We start from the raw sequence: 14,186 nt of genomic DNA on the forward strand, positions 1-14,186 counted from the left end.
AAAAGAAAGAACAGAGTTTCAGCTACTGTTAGGCCCCACATTTCTATCCATATCCTCTTGAACATAGAAAAGAGAGAGAGAGAGAGAGAGAGAGAGAGAGAGATTAGTTCAAGTTTCCAAACAAGAATTTATTCTTTTTTTTTTCCTAAAAAAAAAAAAAAAATGTACCAGGTACAATTTTTCCTGTTTTTTTTTTTTTTTTTTTTTCAAGTTTCAGCAAATGCTTGTTCCCCTCAGCTGAGCCCCAAGAGTTAAGGGTTGAGGCTGTGTCAGAGTCTTGAGTCGGGTAACTGGGAACCACATGACTGAATATGAGGAACACCCCTCATCCCAGCTGAGGTAGGTAGGTCAGAGTCTGGTCAGGTGAGAGAAGGTTCCCCAGTCCTTAGGCCTGACTCTGCCCCTGGACACCTTCCTCAGTCAGGACCTCAAAGCAAGGAGACCCAGGCAGAAGAGGGACAACTGAGTCTGAAGCCCTAGGTAAGGGGTGCTTAAACCCCTCTGTTCTGCATACATGCATATTCTCTCTCTCTCTCTCTCTCTCTCTCTCTGTCACACACACACACACACACACACACACACACACACACCAAATCCAAGTTTATGTACATGCACATACAAACACACCCCACACAAATCCAAGTTTGTGTGCATGCACACGTGTGTATGTGTGTATGTGTGTATGCATGCACGCATACACTCACACATACACACACATACACACTGGCTTTCAAAGATGGGTTGAAGGGTAGGGAAGGGAAAAGGAATAGAGAAAAACAAGGGAAGCTGAGTCTTTGGCTAATGACTCAGTTCCTCTGGAATAAACCTTCTGCCCGTAGCCAAAGGAGAGTGGCTCTCCCCTTGCTTCTTCAAGTCCTGAGGTTGGGACAATAACAGAGTGGGGTGATGCCAATTACCAGGTTTGGGAGGTCAACAAGGCAATCCAATTTGAATAAATTATAAATTAAAAATAAATAAAATAATAAGTGGCCCCTGCCCAGGACAGGGAGGCAACGCTGGCATTACTTGCCTGGGAACTTGGGACAATCTCAGGGTAGTTCTGGTTCCTCCCTGCTGCCTAAGCTGGCCTGGACACCCAAGGGAGGGGACAGGCACATAGAGTACCCAGTGTAGACAGGGTATGGAAGGATTGAAGCTTTAAAAACCCAAATAATCCATTTGGGTGTGAGCGCAGTGAGGGCTTTAATTTAAGCCTGAAGGGGCTCTCGCCATTTCTCCACAGTTTACCCTGTCTAGGATGGAGCAGATAGGCAGGCTTTGGGGCCACCTAGGTTCAGAATGATGGTAATTAGGGCAAAGGTGAATAACGTGGATTGTGGGGGGCCTCAGTCACAGCCTGCAGTTCATAGGGGAGCCCAGTGTCCAGCTCCAGGCTCCGGCGAGAGAAAAGCAGGCGGATATCTCCATGCAGGCTTACGCGGCCTGAGCGAGAGCTCCGGAACCTAGGGGAAGACAGCACAATACAAGTCAGTATCCAGATGGCTGAGAAGAAAGGAGAGACCTTGTCTGAGGGGTCTGAGGGGAGGACATATCCCTGAGCTACCCAGCTCTCCCATGGTCGTGTGCTTACCTGAGGTGCAGCAGGTAGCAGAGGAGGCGGTGGGTGGGGCTAGCATTTCCCTCCTCACCTACAGGCACCAAGAAGAGGCGATGGCGCAGGAAGGTCATGTGGGCAGCAGGCATGTCCGAGAAGTCAAAGGTCACAAGGAACATCTTCACCACAGTCTGGTTGGGGTTAAATAAGGTCTGGAGACAGAACAGTCCAGGTTGGTAGGGCCTATTAGTAGAGTTTCCTCTTTTCCCATATCCACTCCCTTAGGCAACACTCCCTCACTCACCACTTGGATGGTGCCCACTTTGGGCACACTGTAACCCTTCCTCCCCAGAGGATTCAGGTCCACAACTCCCTAGGAAGATCATGAACCATTAGCCAGGGTAGGAACTGGACACTCAGTCATGCTCACTAAATACTAACTGCTCTATAACGCCTCTCCTTGGGCCTATCCCATCCTAGAATTTTACCCATCTGACCCTGACTCACCCCTAGAAGAACATGTAAGAAACACCTTTGGCCACCCAACCCTCTAAGGTAACTGTGGGGTTAGTTTTATAGCATACCAAGAAGGGGGCTGGGGCATTTTGCTCAGAAACATCAAAAAAGGTGACAGTGACAGGCAGCGTGACGTGCTGGGGACAGTAAGACCCACTGGCTCCGATCTCTGCAGTAAAGCCCTCAATGTGGCCAGACGGTGCAAAGCGTCCTCGAAGCAATGACTCCTGGTGTTAGGGTAGAGAAGACACATCTGAGAGTGACACTAATTTCTTTCTTTGTTCATTTGAGCCACATTCTACTGTTGAATTCCTCCCAGGAACCCCTAATCACAAATCCCAAAGGAGCTACCTCAAAGTTGCCCAGCAGGGTACGGCTGACAGCAGGGGTAGGAAAGGGGGAGGCACTGGGAGGGCTCAGCAGGCCTGGCCCCTTCCGGAGGCTTCGCAGGGAGCTTCTGGTAAGAGAAGAGTCACATTGGGTTGGCTTGAGTGTTCTGAGCGTCCTGTTTCCAGTCCTTGTGTCCCATTCTTTGCTACTCCCTAGGGCTCCCTACTATACACAGTGTTAGAAAAAATTCCAGACTTCTGTCTTCACTTTCATGGCAAAGGCAGAGGGAGAATATGATCACTTACAGCTTCAGGCGACGTGCGCCTTTCAGCCTCCGCCCCATGGGACTGCAGTCTGTTGGGTCCTATGGTGGAAATATCGAGAAAAGAGGCTTTGTGAAGGTCAGACATGTCTGGAACAAGACTTACTACAAGCTCTCAGAAGAACACCTCTACAGGTCTCCCCTACCTTCACTTACACAATGTCTACTTAGGGGCAGCTGATAGTGGCCTAGGCGTGGTGACCTATGCCTATAACCTCAGCATTTAGGAGCTAGAGGCGGGAGGATGAACTCATCCTTGGCTATACAGGGAGTTTGAAGTCACTCTAGGATATTTGAGACCCCGTCTCAAAAAATAAAACCAGGAGACTGGGAACATAGCTCAGGTGCTAGTGTTTGCATAGCAGTCACACAGCTCTGGGCTCAATCTACAGCACCACATACGCCAGTATGGTGGCATGTGCCTTTTGGTGATCCCAACACTGCACTAAGAAGGTGGAGAAGTTCAAAGGCATCTTTGGCAACCCTAGGCTTGCCTGGGATACAAAAGACCCTGTCTCCATAGAAATAAAAGAAAAGAATAGGTGAACTTGTCTACTGCCTTACCAAAACAGGCTCCTTGGGCCCAGGCAGCAGGTGGCTCCAGAAGGGTGTGGCTTTGGCATCAGAACTATTGGCAGCAAGAGGGCAGCCCAGGGCTCCCCGGCGCCTCCGAGGGGCTGGGCCCTCATCTTCAGAGCTGACATCCAGGGCTTCTCCAGCGGGCAGCAGCCTTCGCTTGGTGGGGCAAGGGCCTGGAGGTCCGGGGCCAGGGGGCGTGTGCTCGGGACTGTGCCCATTGGCACTTCCAAGGGACTCCCTAGGCCAGGGGCTGTTCCCGTTGCCCACCCTAGCCACTGGGCTCTTATTCCCTATTTGTGCAAGATTGTGCAAATCAGTGTCAAGTGTGTGCAGCTGGCCTGATGGGGCTGGCCCTGGAGACTCCCCAAGGCACCCCTGTCCCCCTTGATCTGGGAAAGCCCAGTCTCTGGTGTGCAAAGTATTGCAGGAAGCATTTGATGAGGGCCAGGGGTTACTCTGGGTCCCTGAAGTCCAAGGTGAGGTGGCAATACCTCCCTGTTCCACAACACAGAGGCCATGATGGGAGAAATGCTGGCTGGCCACACCCAGTCCCAGACCCAGTCCCTCTGGGCTTAATAGTCCCACAGTAGATGGTTCTTCGGGGGGTAGTCCCTCTCTGGCCCCCAGCCCAGGGCCTCTCTTCAGCTCCCGGGGTCCCTCAGTGGGAGGGGCCGGACGCTTCAAAGCCCTAGGAGGCTCGGAGGTACCAGCTGGAGGAGAAAAGATGGATACCTGGTAGACCCCAGAGGATGTCGCCCCCCCTGCTGGGCTATAGCCCATGAGCAGGCCACCCTGGAGGGTCCCCTGTCTGACTGGAGGCTGTGAAGGGCCAGCCTCTGGCTCTGAAGATGGAGACGGCTCCGCCTGCACGTGGCGCATGAAGCCCCCCCTTGGGTCAGGGGGGCCCCCCCACACGGCCTTTATACTGGGCCTGGGCTGGGGGGTCTGCAGACATCTGTAGAAAAAAAGAAAAGGAGGTCAGGGGAATCAAGAAATCTTCTTTCTTCCAGCTGAGTTTCAGACCCTCCCCTATCGTCAACGGGCGACCTTGAGCGGTTTGTGGAGGTAAAGTTGTCTGAAACCCTGGACAGAATTTCAGAAATTCAGAGGCCACTCTCAGAAGAGCGGCACTCAATTATCTCCAGTGTCTTACTGGACTTGCTATTCCATCCTTCTTCCTGGAAATTACCCCGATGAAGAAGCCTCAAGCCTAGGCGTGCGTCCCCTCTTCCTGTCTGATGCCTTGTCCCTCTAGCTTGCAGTCTGGTCCATGCCCACTGCACTGGCAAGGTGACTGCCACCATTCCGTGCAGCGCTTGGGCTCAGCTGGACCCTGAGAGAAAAGAGAAAATATAAGCCAGGATCCCTGCAGCCAATGGTAAAATCCCCCCAACTAATATGGGCTATCATATTAGCACATACACCAAGACATCCTTCCCTTTTGTGACAGGCACTTCAGAAACAGAAAGGGCAAAGGCTCAAGACCCAGGGCCCAGGCAGAAGAGTTGGGCAACTCTGAAGAGTCAACAGAGAAAAACAAGTCTTGGCTGACTATATTAAGATGTGAGAAATGAGCAGAGGTAACATGAAGCATTTGTCAGGGTCACCAGCTTGGGAACTGGCCCTGAATTATAGGGAATGAGATGTCCCAAAGATCAGAGCAATACCATGTCAGTTAGTAGGTGGACAGGGCAATAATTTACCTCTCTTACTCAAGGCTACCCAGTTACACAATTCATCTCTATATGTCTATCCAAAGGAGCAAGGGCAACCCAAGAGTGCTAAAGGCAGAGGTCATGCAGATAGCCACACCCCATCAAACAACTACAAACCTCAAGTCATTTCCAAGCCAGCCCTTCATAGATGAAATCCCAACTTTTCCCAGTAATTGTCTTTTTAACAAAGGAAGAGAAATCCAAATTGGGGAGGGGTGGTGGTGGTGCCTACCTTCAACCCCGGCACTGGGGAGGCAGAGGCAGGCAAATCTCCAGAAATTCAAGAGCAGCCTGGTCTACAGTGAGAGGTTCAGGACAGCCAGTGCTAGACAGAGAAACCCAGCCTTGAACATCCAAAAACAAACAAACAAACAAAAATAAATAAATAGAAGCCAGATGATGGTGGCACAGGCCTTTAATCTAAGCACTCACTGAGGCAGAGGCAGTTGGACTGCTGTGAGTTCCAAGCCAGCCTGGTTTACAAAGTAAGTCTATACAGCCAAGGCTACACAGAGAAACCCTGTCTCAAAAAAAAAAACATAAACAAACAAACACACAAATCCAAGCAAAAACAAGCATTAATAGGAGAGAACAAGGTGGAAAGGCACTTTCCAGTTCTCACCCCTCCCCCCAGGCCCTGCAAACCAGAGATAAGGAAGCAGCAGGCAGTCAACTGGAAACAGCTGGAGAAGGTCTCCATGCCCTTCCCCCAGTGCACAACCAATACTCAAAAGAAAAACACAAATGATTTCTTTGCTGTCAATGGGCGCGCACACACAGTGGTCTTCACAGAGCAGAAACTCGTTATAATACGAGTGATGAGACCGCCCAGGCGAAGGCCAGCTGTCACCACTGTCATCTTGACAGTGAGCACTGTGGTCAGCAGCTTGTGAGCACTACTAACCACAATGCCTTTTAACATAATGCTAGGGGCTGAGGCAGGAGGATTTTGAGTTTAAGAACAGTCTAGCTACATTCTGAGAGGTCCTCCCTCCATCAAACAACAAAACAACAAAAAAGAAACAAACAAAAACCAGGTCGCAGCCAGCCTCCCCTACAGCAATAAGTTAAGGTCAGCTGGAGTTCCAAGAGACCCAATCTCAAACAAAACACAAAACCAGCAAATAAGCTGGGTAGTGGTGGCGGCAAAAGCTTTTAATCCCAGCACAGGCAGGCAGATCTCTTGAGTTTGAGGCCATGCTAGGTACAGAACGAATTCCAGAACAGCCAGGTCTACACAGAGAAACCCCGTCTTGACCAGACAAATAAAAACCCAAACCCAACAAACAAAATACTGTTTTGGATAGCTCAAACTATCCTCCAAAGATCTCCATAATCTGAGACTTCCATCTGGTGCTGTCACTACTTCCTGTAACCTAGTGACACTCTGTTTACCTCTGGTCCCGTCAGATCTGAGGGCCGCTGTGTTTTTTCCACAGCCCAATTTCAAGCTCAGGAGAAACATACATCAAGACTGAAAAACGGGGGTGGAGAGATGGCTCGGTAGTTAAGAGCTCTGTCTGCTCTTCCAGAGGTCCTGAGTTCAATTCCCGGCAACCACATGGTGGCTCACAACCATCTATACCCTCTTCTGGCATGCAGGTGTACATGCACATAGAGCATTCAAAATAAATAAAATCTTTAAAAAAAAAAGACAGAAGAAGAAGAGGAAGAAAAGGAAGGAGGAGGAGGAGGAGGAGGAGGAGGAGAATCCTAAACACCAGCCCCAGCTATCTGGGCAGCCTGACTACAGAGAAAGACTCCACGAGTGAGAAACAGAGAGTTAATTTTACAGGGAGAATTGCAACAGCAGATGTGGTGGTAGGAGGCAGAGAGAAAGGAGACATTTATGCTCAGGGACTGAAAAGCTCTCCATATCAATCATTCCCATCATGGCAGGCCATACTTTCCCATTTCACCAGGACCTCTTTAGAAATAAGATCCTGAGAATATTCTGGTCTTTCATGGTGGTGGGATGGATAGAAAGAGGAGAACACGAGTGATGGCAGTGTTGTGAGAAGGTACACCTGTACTCATTGCTTTTCCTCCTATTCTCCACCCAGGCCTCAAAGTTCAAGAAGGGCATTTTCTGTAGCACTCCAATTTCCAGGTCATTTCAGTTGCCCTCCCGAGCCCTTGCCCTGGGGAAGCCAGGTGATGACACGATGCCCTACTTGACTCTAGCATGCCTGGCATCTGCTCATTAACCCAGGGAGCTATTAGTTCCCTTCCTGTCAAGAGACGCTGAAGACTCTCGTGTGCCACCAGTCTGGCTTTAGACCGTGGCTTCAAGCTGACTCATGGGGCAGGACTGCAGGGCGGGAGGGACCTCACCCTCCATGCAGGGGATGGGCAGCAGCTGGCATTAAACAGCTGTGCCAGACTGTGGCTGCCAAGGACTACAGCTCCCAACATGCCGAGAGCAAGGCCAGCAAAAACAACAAGTCCCAGAATACCATGAGGTCTGTACCCTCAGACACTCGTTAGGCCTGGGAGGTGGGAGAGGTTCTGGCATAGGAAGAACACCTAGGCTCATTCTCTTCTTCCTTTCAGAGTTCAAGACACCCATTTTTACCCTGACTAAGGAGTGTTAGAGAAACAGTTCCTATCCGTGTGTGTTCCGCTCATCCTATGCAAAGCACTGCTGCTCACTGCTGTACATTTTGTCCTCACACGTCTACACACTCTAGGGTGACTGTTCCCAAGACCACCCCTGTGAGTGGGAAGGTCAACCCCTGTTTTCATCCTCCCTCTGGCTCCTGGCCTAGAGCCCTTCACCCTTAATAGAGAAAGACAGACCTCAGCAATCTCTCCAAACTCAGATGGGCAGACTCACCTTGGCTCCTGGACTCCTTGTTCTGGACGATCCCGCACCCCCACCCCCTGCTTAGCCTCCCAGGTCGGTTCTCCTTTCCTCTCCACAGCCTGGGAGTGAGGCCAAATACCCTGCAGAGGCTTTGAAGATCTGCTCCTTCCACCTAGTACACACTCACCCCGCTCCCAAACTGGCTCCGCTGCGGTGGCTGCTGCTCCGGGCCCTGGCGTCCCGTCCCGTCCCGGTCCCTCCCCTTGGATAACCCCTGCTATGGGCCCCCAACCCAGACAAAGGGTGGCTTAGGCTGCGAGCCTTGCTCTGCTTGGCTCTTCTCTGATCAGCTTCGTGTGCAACACTAGCGGGCTCTGGCGTCCGCAGCCCCTCTAGCCGCTGTTGCACCCCTCCCCGCGACGGTCCCTCCCCGGGGCCGCCCCGGCTCCGCGCCGCAGACTCCGCTGCCCCTCTGACTCACAGGCCATTTCCTACCAGCTGATGGGGCCGCCCGCCCCGCCCAGCGCCCGGCCACCCCCGCCACTGCGACCACGGCCGCCACGCCCCCCTCAGACCACACCCTCCAAGGGCAACAACTGTGTTCATTGGCCCAGTGGAGGCCAGCCTCTCCGCAACCTCAAGTGTGAGTCACGCCCTCTCCAAGGGGAGCACGCCTATTGGTCCACATAAGGGCAGGCCTACCCAATGTCGCCCCGCCTACTTTCTTAACCCTTTTTCTGTCCAGGTCCCAAGCAATTCTTGGCCCTGTCATTTAACCCCTTCAGACTCCAGCCTCTCAGGTCTAAACAAACCTTTCTCCTCCGCCCTTCCTGTTCTGAGGGAAATTAACAGGAAGTTCCAGGGCTTTCACAGATACAGTTTAACAATCTCTAACTCAGACCAAATCCAACCCTAGATATGCCCAAACCCACTCATCTCTCCCCACAGTCCTAAACAGAGCTCCAAGTGAGAAGGTTGTTGCTTTCCAGTAAGCTTCATACAGGTCAGAGCGGAAGAAAAAGACCTAAAGTCGTACCTGATCTCCATCCATACTGAAAGATGGCATCCTTCCTTTTCTTTTTTCTTTTTATTTTTTGCCTTTGTTACAGATCCCAGGGGGCTCCTGAGCCAGGAATACATTTAAATTTCAGGGAGTCAGGCCTTATTCTTTGTAGCTCAAAACTCTTCACAGATATGGCTGTGGAGCACTCTGCTGACAGGCCTCTGCTCCGAAGAAGCACAGCATCCTAAGAAATGAGTTAGAAGGCCTTCTGCCCAGAGTTAGTACTGAGATCAAGTTCATCTTCATGACTCACAGCTCCCTCGAAACTCACCAAGCTCCCCCTGAGTCACTGGGCCCCAGGCCCAGCCCAGAGCCAGCCAAATTAAGTGGCAGAAGAATCAGCATCCCTAACCTTTGCCCTCTTGCTCTGCAAATAACCAGGGTGGAACCTTTGCAATGACTGGTCGTTCATGACACTTTTTAGAGGGATGGCTCTGGAGTCCCTGAGAAAACATATAGCCTTGTCTGCCCTGTCCTGAACTTATCAGCAAGTCAGACAGGTTGTCACCAAATCAGGCCTTTTCTCCCTGTCAGTCACAGAAACAGGAAACAAACACCAGAACCAAAAGAAGTCCAAGTTCATGCTCTTGTAGTTTAAAGGCTGGATAAGCATCAAGGTGCGTCTCTGCTCTGCCTGTGCTAGGAGGCCTCCAGGACCATCAGCTTGTTACTGGACTGTAAATGCCCCTCCTCCCCTCCTTCCTCTTTGTGGCATACAGTTAATACAAGTAAACAACAGTTCTCTACGTTTCTTTCTCCTTGCCTCTGATGAGTAGGAAATCCTTAAAAAAGAACCTAGTTCCCTAAGATTGAATTCCCTGCTGCTATGGAGCAGGTTTAAAAATTCCCAAAGCCCTAAACACAGCTGCAGGTATCAATGTGAGAAACCATTTGCCTTAGGAAAGCTCACTAGGAAGACAGAAAGATAGAACAGAAAGATAGAAATTCCTTAGCAGCCCTACTTTGTTTTGTCTATGACTATACTTTCAGGCCTTAATTTTCTATACAAAGATCAGAGGGGGAATACTAAAGGAGTCAGGATCAAAAATATTCCAGGCCTCTGTATGCCCTGGGGAAAAGAGCATGGTTCAATCATGCATGACGTCATGCCCAGCTGCTCTAAACTTTTAGCTTGCATTTGCATTGTTGTTTTAATTTCTAGAGCTAAGGTCTTGCTATGGAACCTAGGCTGACCCTGACCTCATGATTACCCTGCCTCAGCTTCCAGAATGTTGGCATCACAGGTCATCAGGTGTTTTGTTTGCTATTTTTTGCTTTTTTTTCTTTGAGACAGGGTCTCTAGTAGCCCAGACTGAATTTAACTCCTGTTATCACTTGCCTTTGCCTCCAGAGTGTTGGGATTACAAGTATGTGCCTCTGGACACAGCCTGACTCTAAAAACAAAAGAACAAACATAAACTTAAGACGGGGTCTCACGTAGTTTAGGTCTCAAACACTGTGAGTCAGAGTATGACCCTGAACTCTTGATCCTTCTGATCCTTCCTCCCAAGTACTGAATAATGTCTTTAAAAAAAATATTGAGCCTGGTGTGGTGGCACATTCCTTTAATCCCAGAGGCAGGTGGACCTCTGAGTTTGAGGCCAGCCAGTCTACAGAGTGAGTTCCAGGACAGCCAGGGCTGCACAGAGAAACCCTGTCTCAATTTTTTTCTTTTTCTTTGTCTTTTTTTTTTTTTTTTTTAACTACTGGGAATGGTTGCACATGCCTTTAATCCCAGCACTAGGGAGACAAAGATCTCTGTGAGCTTGAGGCCAGCTTGATGTGAAGCTCCAAGCTAGTCAAGGCTACACATAGTAAGACCCTCTCTTAAAGCAGCAGCAGCAACAACAGTAACAATATTTTCTTCTCCTCCTCCTTCCTGTGTGTGCATGAGGGCAGGTCAGAGAACAAACAACTCGGTGAATTTAGTTCTGTCCTTTCACTATGGAGTCAGGAGGGAAACCAGGTCTTCAGGCTCACATAGCCAGTACTTTACACACCAATTCACCTTGCTCCCTCCCCCGCAAAGTAAACAGCAGCTACCACTAGCTTACTTCATTTCATTTTTTTATTATTTTTATTTTTCCTGAGACAGGCTTTCTCTGCGTAGGCTTGGCTGTCCTGGAACTGTCTCTGTAGAGCAGGCTGGCCTTGAACTCAGAGATCTGACTCTACCTCCAAGTGCTGCGATTAAAAGTGTGTACCACCACTGCCTGGCAACTTAGTTATTTCTCACAAACGTACAGTTCTTTTTTTCCCTTCTCTTACTGGAAGCTCCATAAGAACAGCAACTCTGTTCAACATTCTCAGAACCTGGTACCTAATAGGCACTCAATAAATTTTAGTAAAGAAAACAATAGGCCCCAATAATGAACAGCAATGTGGAAACCTGGATCATTAATGCTCACTCTGTCACTATTCAGCCTTAGGAGACAGTTTCTTTGACCACAAATTTGCAAATTTATAAAATGAGATGTTTTGAGCTTGGTCTGGTACTATATATCTATAATCCCAACATCAGGAGTTTAAAGTCATCATCTGCTACATAGTGAATCTGGAGCCAGCCTGGGCTACTAAAAAGCCTGTCTCAAAACACAAAATAGGTGACCAACTAACTAGCTAACTAACTAAGGATTCCATTAAACAATGACCGTTGAGGAGATCTACCGCCCGGCCTTATTCTCCCAATGGCTGCTGTGCACTCATGCTCATCACAGAGGATGGGCTCAAGCAACTGAATTCCCTGCTGCTGGCACTGAAGCAGAAAGGCTATATATTCAGCATAGCAAACTGGTGGCTTTTCTCTTTATGCCCCACCCACTCACACAAATGCCCTAGCCCAGAGGAAGCTTGAATGCCTCTGCCCTCGGCTCTATCAGAGGGCGTCTGGGAAGCAGTGTTGCCATAGAAATCAGTGCCTCCTCAAAAGGCTTCAGCCTGGGCTTCCTTACCCCACCCTATCCCATGGCTTTGTCTGTCCTGAGCACCCCTCCCTTCTTCAGTCAGACTCAGCAACTGGGTGGCTGTGTGAGAAGGCTGGCTCGGGGCCCCTTTCAGCAACACTGTCACACTCATTCAGTCACGGTGTAGAAGACAGCCCTTTCCCACCGGATCCAAGCCAACCTAGAGGCAAAAAGAACAGTGGCACTACAAGTCCCTAGGCCCCACTTTCTGTTCTGATAGTCTACTTCCAAGCCTGGAGTGTGGGTAGCCATTTTCTCTTCGTCCCCTAGCTGGGCTAGATTCTTATATTCCTTCCCAGGTCGGGCTTACCAGTGTGGCTCACCTCTCAAAGCACACAACAAAGACCTTCAGTACCTCTCAGAATTACTCCTAGAGAACCCCCAGAACTTCTGAGGATACTAGGATTCCCCACCCAGGAAAGGACAAAAGTAGAGAAAATCAATTTCTGGCAAGAGGTAAAATGTGGCTTCGAGTCTTTGGGATTTCCTGGCAGAGATGGTGGTGGTGGTGGTGGTTGTGGAGTGGGGTCAGAGCCTCCAAGCCGGTTAGCAGGGGCTCTGGCTGCTAAGTACAAAGTCTGGAGCAGGTCACAGATCCTAGATGGGCAAGAACCAGGCCAGGCCCCGGTGTGAGGAAGGAAGTGGGAAATGAGCACACCCAGAACATAAGGGCAGGGCAGGGGGTGGGGTGGGGTGGGCAGAGACCAAAGCAGCCTTCTGTAGGAACAGGAACTAGGTTAGGAATTGACAGGAACCAGGTGACAGAAGAGTCCCCAGAGACACTTCCGGGAAGGAATCCTAGCCTCAGCTAGCTACAGATTCAAAGTAGGATAAAGACAGTCACACAAACTCTGGTGGCAAGCAGGGCCTGCCTGTTCTGTGTACCCGTGCCAGAAGGTGGGGTTAGGAGCACAGCAGCTGGCAGCACTGGATTGGTTTCGTGTTCCACTAAGGCCAGCACCCTCACTCCTAGAACACAGATCACAGATGTCTCTGGAGTCTCCACAATGCAGAATGTTATTTTCTAGAAGCACTGAGATTCTTTCTCTCAGCAAGGGGAGGGGGGCTTGCAACTCTGCCCTTCATACAGTAACCCACAACCCATCCCCTCTTGTTCGATCCAATTCCACCGACTCTCCCATACACTAGACGGCCAGCCCTTCTCCACCACACATACCCCCGTTCTCCCGAAGCTCCTCCACATCAGTGATCCTTTTCCCTAACAGTGGACCTCCCACTTTCACAAAGCACTCCCGCCCTTCCCCCCACAACAGCCCCTAGAGAACGCACCCCCTTGCTCCCGCATTGAGCCCCCAACTGCTCCCCCAATTCTGCCTCACCCACTTCAAAGCAACAATCTCCAAATTGTTTTCTTCGCTAGCGGTGGTCTCTACTTCAAGCCCACCCTCGGCCTTGTCTCCTTTTCCACACGCACCCCGCCCCACACCTGTAGTTCCGTGGATCCTGTTGCACTTGAGAAGGTAGTGGATTGGGACAGTGACTGAGCAGCCCTGGGTGCAGCCTGGGCCTGCAAACCTCTCCCCTTGGGCCAGAGCCCCGCCCCCGCAACGCCCCGGCCCACCCTCTCCCTTGTCCCAGCTCCCACCTTCCCCGGGCTTGTCCCCTTTCCCCGGTTCTTTATTTCCTGAGACTCCGCCTCCGTAGCTCAAACCACGCCCCCGAGACTCTGCCCCCTTATTCTTTGCATTACCCCAGGATCCTCTGCTTTCCTGAGGCCCCACCCCTGCCCCGCCCCCTTCGCCTTCTCCGCCTTTCACGGGGACCCGCCCCCTCAGATTCCAGCCTAGAGGAACCCTTCCAGGTTCCTCACACTGGAACACTGTCCGCTCCCAGTGCGGTGACTTCTACCCCCCTCCCCTTCTTCTGCCTGCCTCACCAGGGCGCGCACGCTCCTTGGCCCGGGTCTGCTGGCTGTGATTAGCAAAGTGATGGCTGCAAGTCGTCTGAGGTCCCACCCGGGCCACGTGCGGCTTCTGTGATGACAGGTCTAGAAGGGCGGGGCTTTGGCTGACCAGCTACAATCCCGGACTGACCAGATCCTCCGGGGGCTGTTGGGGGAGCCAGAGCACCGACCAAAACCGAGTAAGTCTCTCTCTCTCCTCCCTCTCCCGCCTCTCTTTTCCTTTAAGGGTCCCTTTCTACTGTAAACTGGCTTCTAATTCGCTATTCTTCCTCCCTCTTCAAAGTGCCGGGGTTCCTGAGGTTTTCTTGCTGGTGTGAGCAAGCTACGTGAGGAGCTTGAGCCTCTTTACTGATGAGTATTTGCCCTAATGGAAATCCGTGAGGTTTGCGACATAGTGTTGAGGAATCTCAGGG

General features: G+C 50.8%; 1 protein-coding gene across 6 annotated transcripts; it reads right to left on the reverse strand.

Moving 5' to 3' along the window:
• Positions 1-107: 107 nt before the first annotated feature.
• Atosb (atos homolog B) lies at positions 108-13,434 on the reverse strand. Of its 6 annotated transcripts, none has more exons than XM_021634464.2 (9): positions 13,297-13,434; positions 4,492-4,635; positions 3,288-4,257; positions 2,707-2,765; positions 2,423-2,528; positions 2,140-2,298; positions 1,860-1,928; positions 1,592-1,767; positions 108-1,463 (listed from the first exon to the last, which is right to left on the reverse strand). In XM_021634464.2, exons 3-9 carry the CDS (start codon positions 4,179-4,181, stop codon positions 1,310-1,312), a joined length of 1,617 nt encoding a protein of 538 aa, XP_021490139.1. In that variant the 5' UTR covers positions 4,182-4,257; positions 4,492-4,635; positions 13,297-13,434; the 3' UTR covers positions 108-1,309. The 6 variants fall into 6 exon arrangements, with proteins under 6 accessions (XP_021490139.1, XP_021490143.1, XP_060234499.1 ...); XM_021634468.2 differs by lacking the exon at positions 13,297-13,434 and adding an exon at positions 8,305-8,342; XM_060378516.1 differs by lacking the exon at positions 13,297-13,434 and adding an exon at positions 8,011-8,298 and having other exon boundaries at positions 2,423-2,525.
• Between the last annotated feature and the right edge of the window lie 752 nt (positions 13,435-14,186).

Source organism: Meriones unguiculatus, chromosome 1 (genome assembly GCF_030254825.1).
Source record: "Meriones unguiculatus strain TT.TT164.6M chromosome 1, Bangor_MerUng_6.1, whole genome shotgun sequence".
In the NCBI taxonomy this organism is placed as follows: Eukaryota; Metazoa; Chordata; class Mammalia; order Rodentia; family Muridae; genus Meriones; species Meriones unguiculatus.

What these genes read in the sequence shown, in the direction of transcription:
- Atosb (XM_021634464.2), bottom strand. Translation starts at nt 4,181, where the DNA reads ATGCGCCACGTGCAGGCGGAGCCGTCTCCATCTTCAGAGCCAGAGGCT. An exon ending in AAGTGGGCACCATCCAAGTG is followed by an intron (nt 1,768 to 1,859) that starts GTGAGTGAGGGA and finishes TTCTGTCTCCAG; the next exon opens with ACCTTATTTAACCCCAACCA. An exon ending in TGCTACCTGCTGCACCTCAG is followed by an intron (nt 1,464 to 1,591) that starts GTAAGCACACGA and finishes GTCTTCCCCTAG; the next exon opens with GTTCCGGAGCTCTCGCTCAG.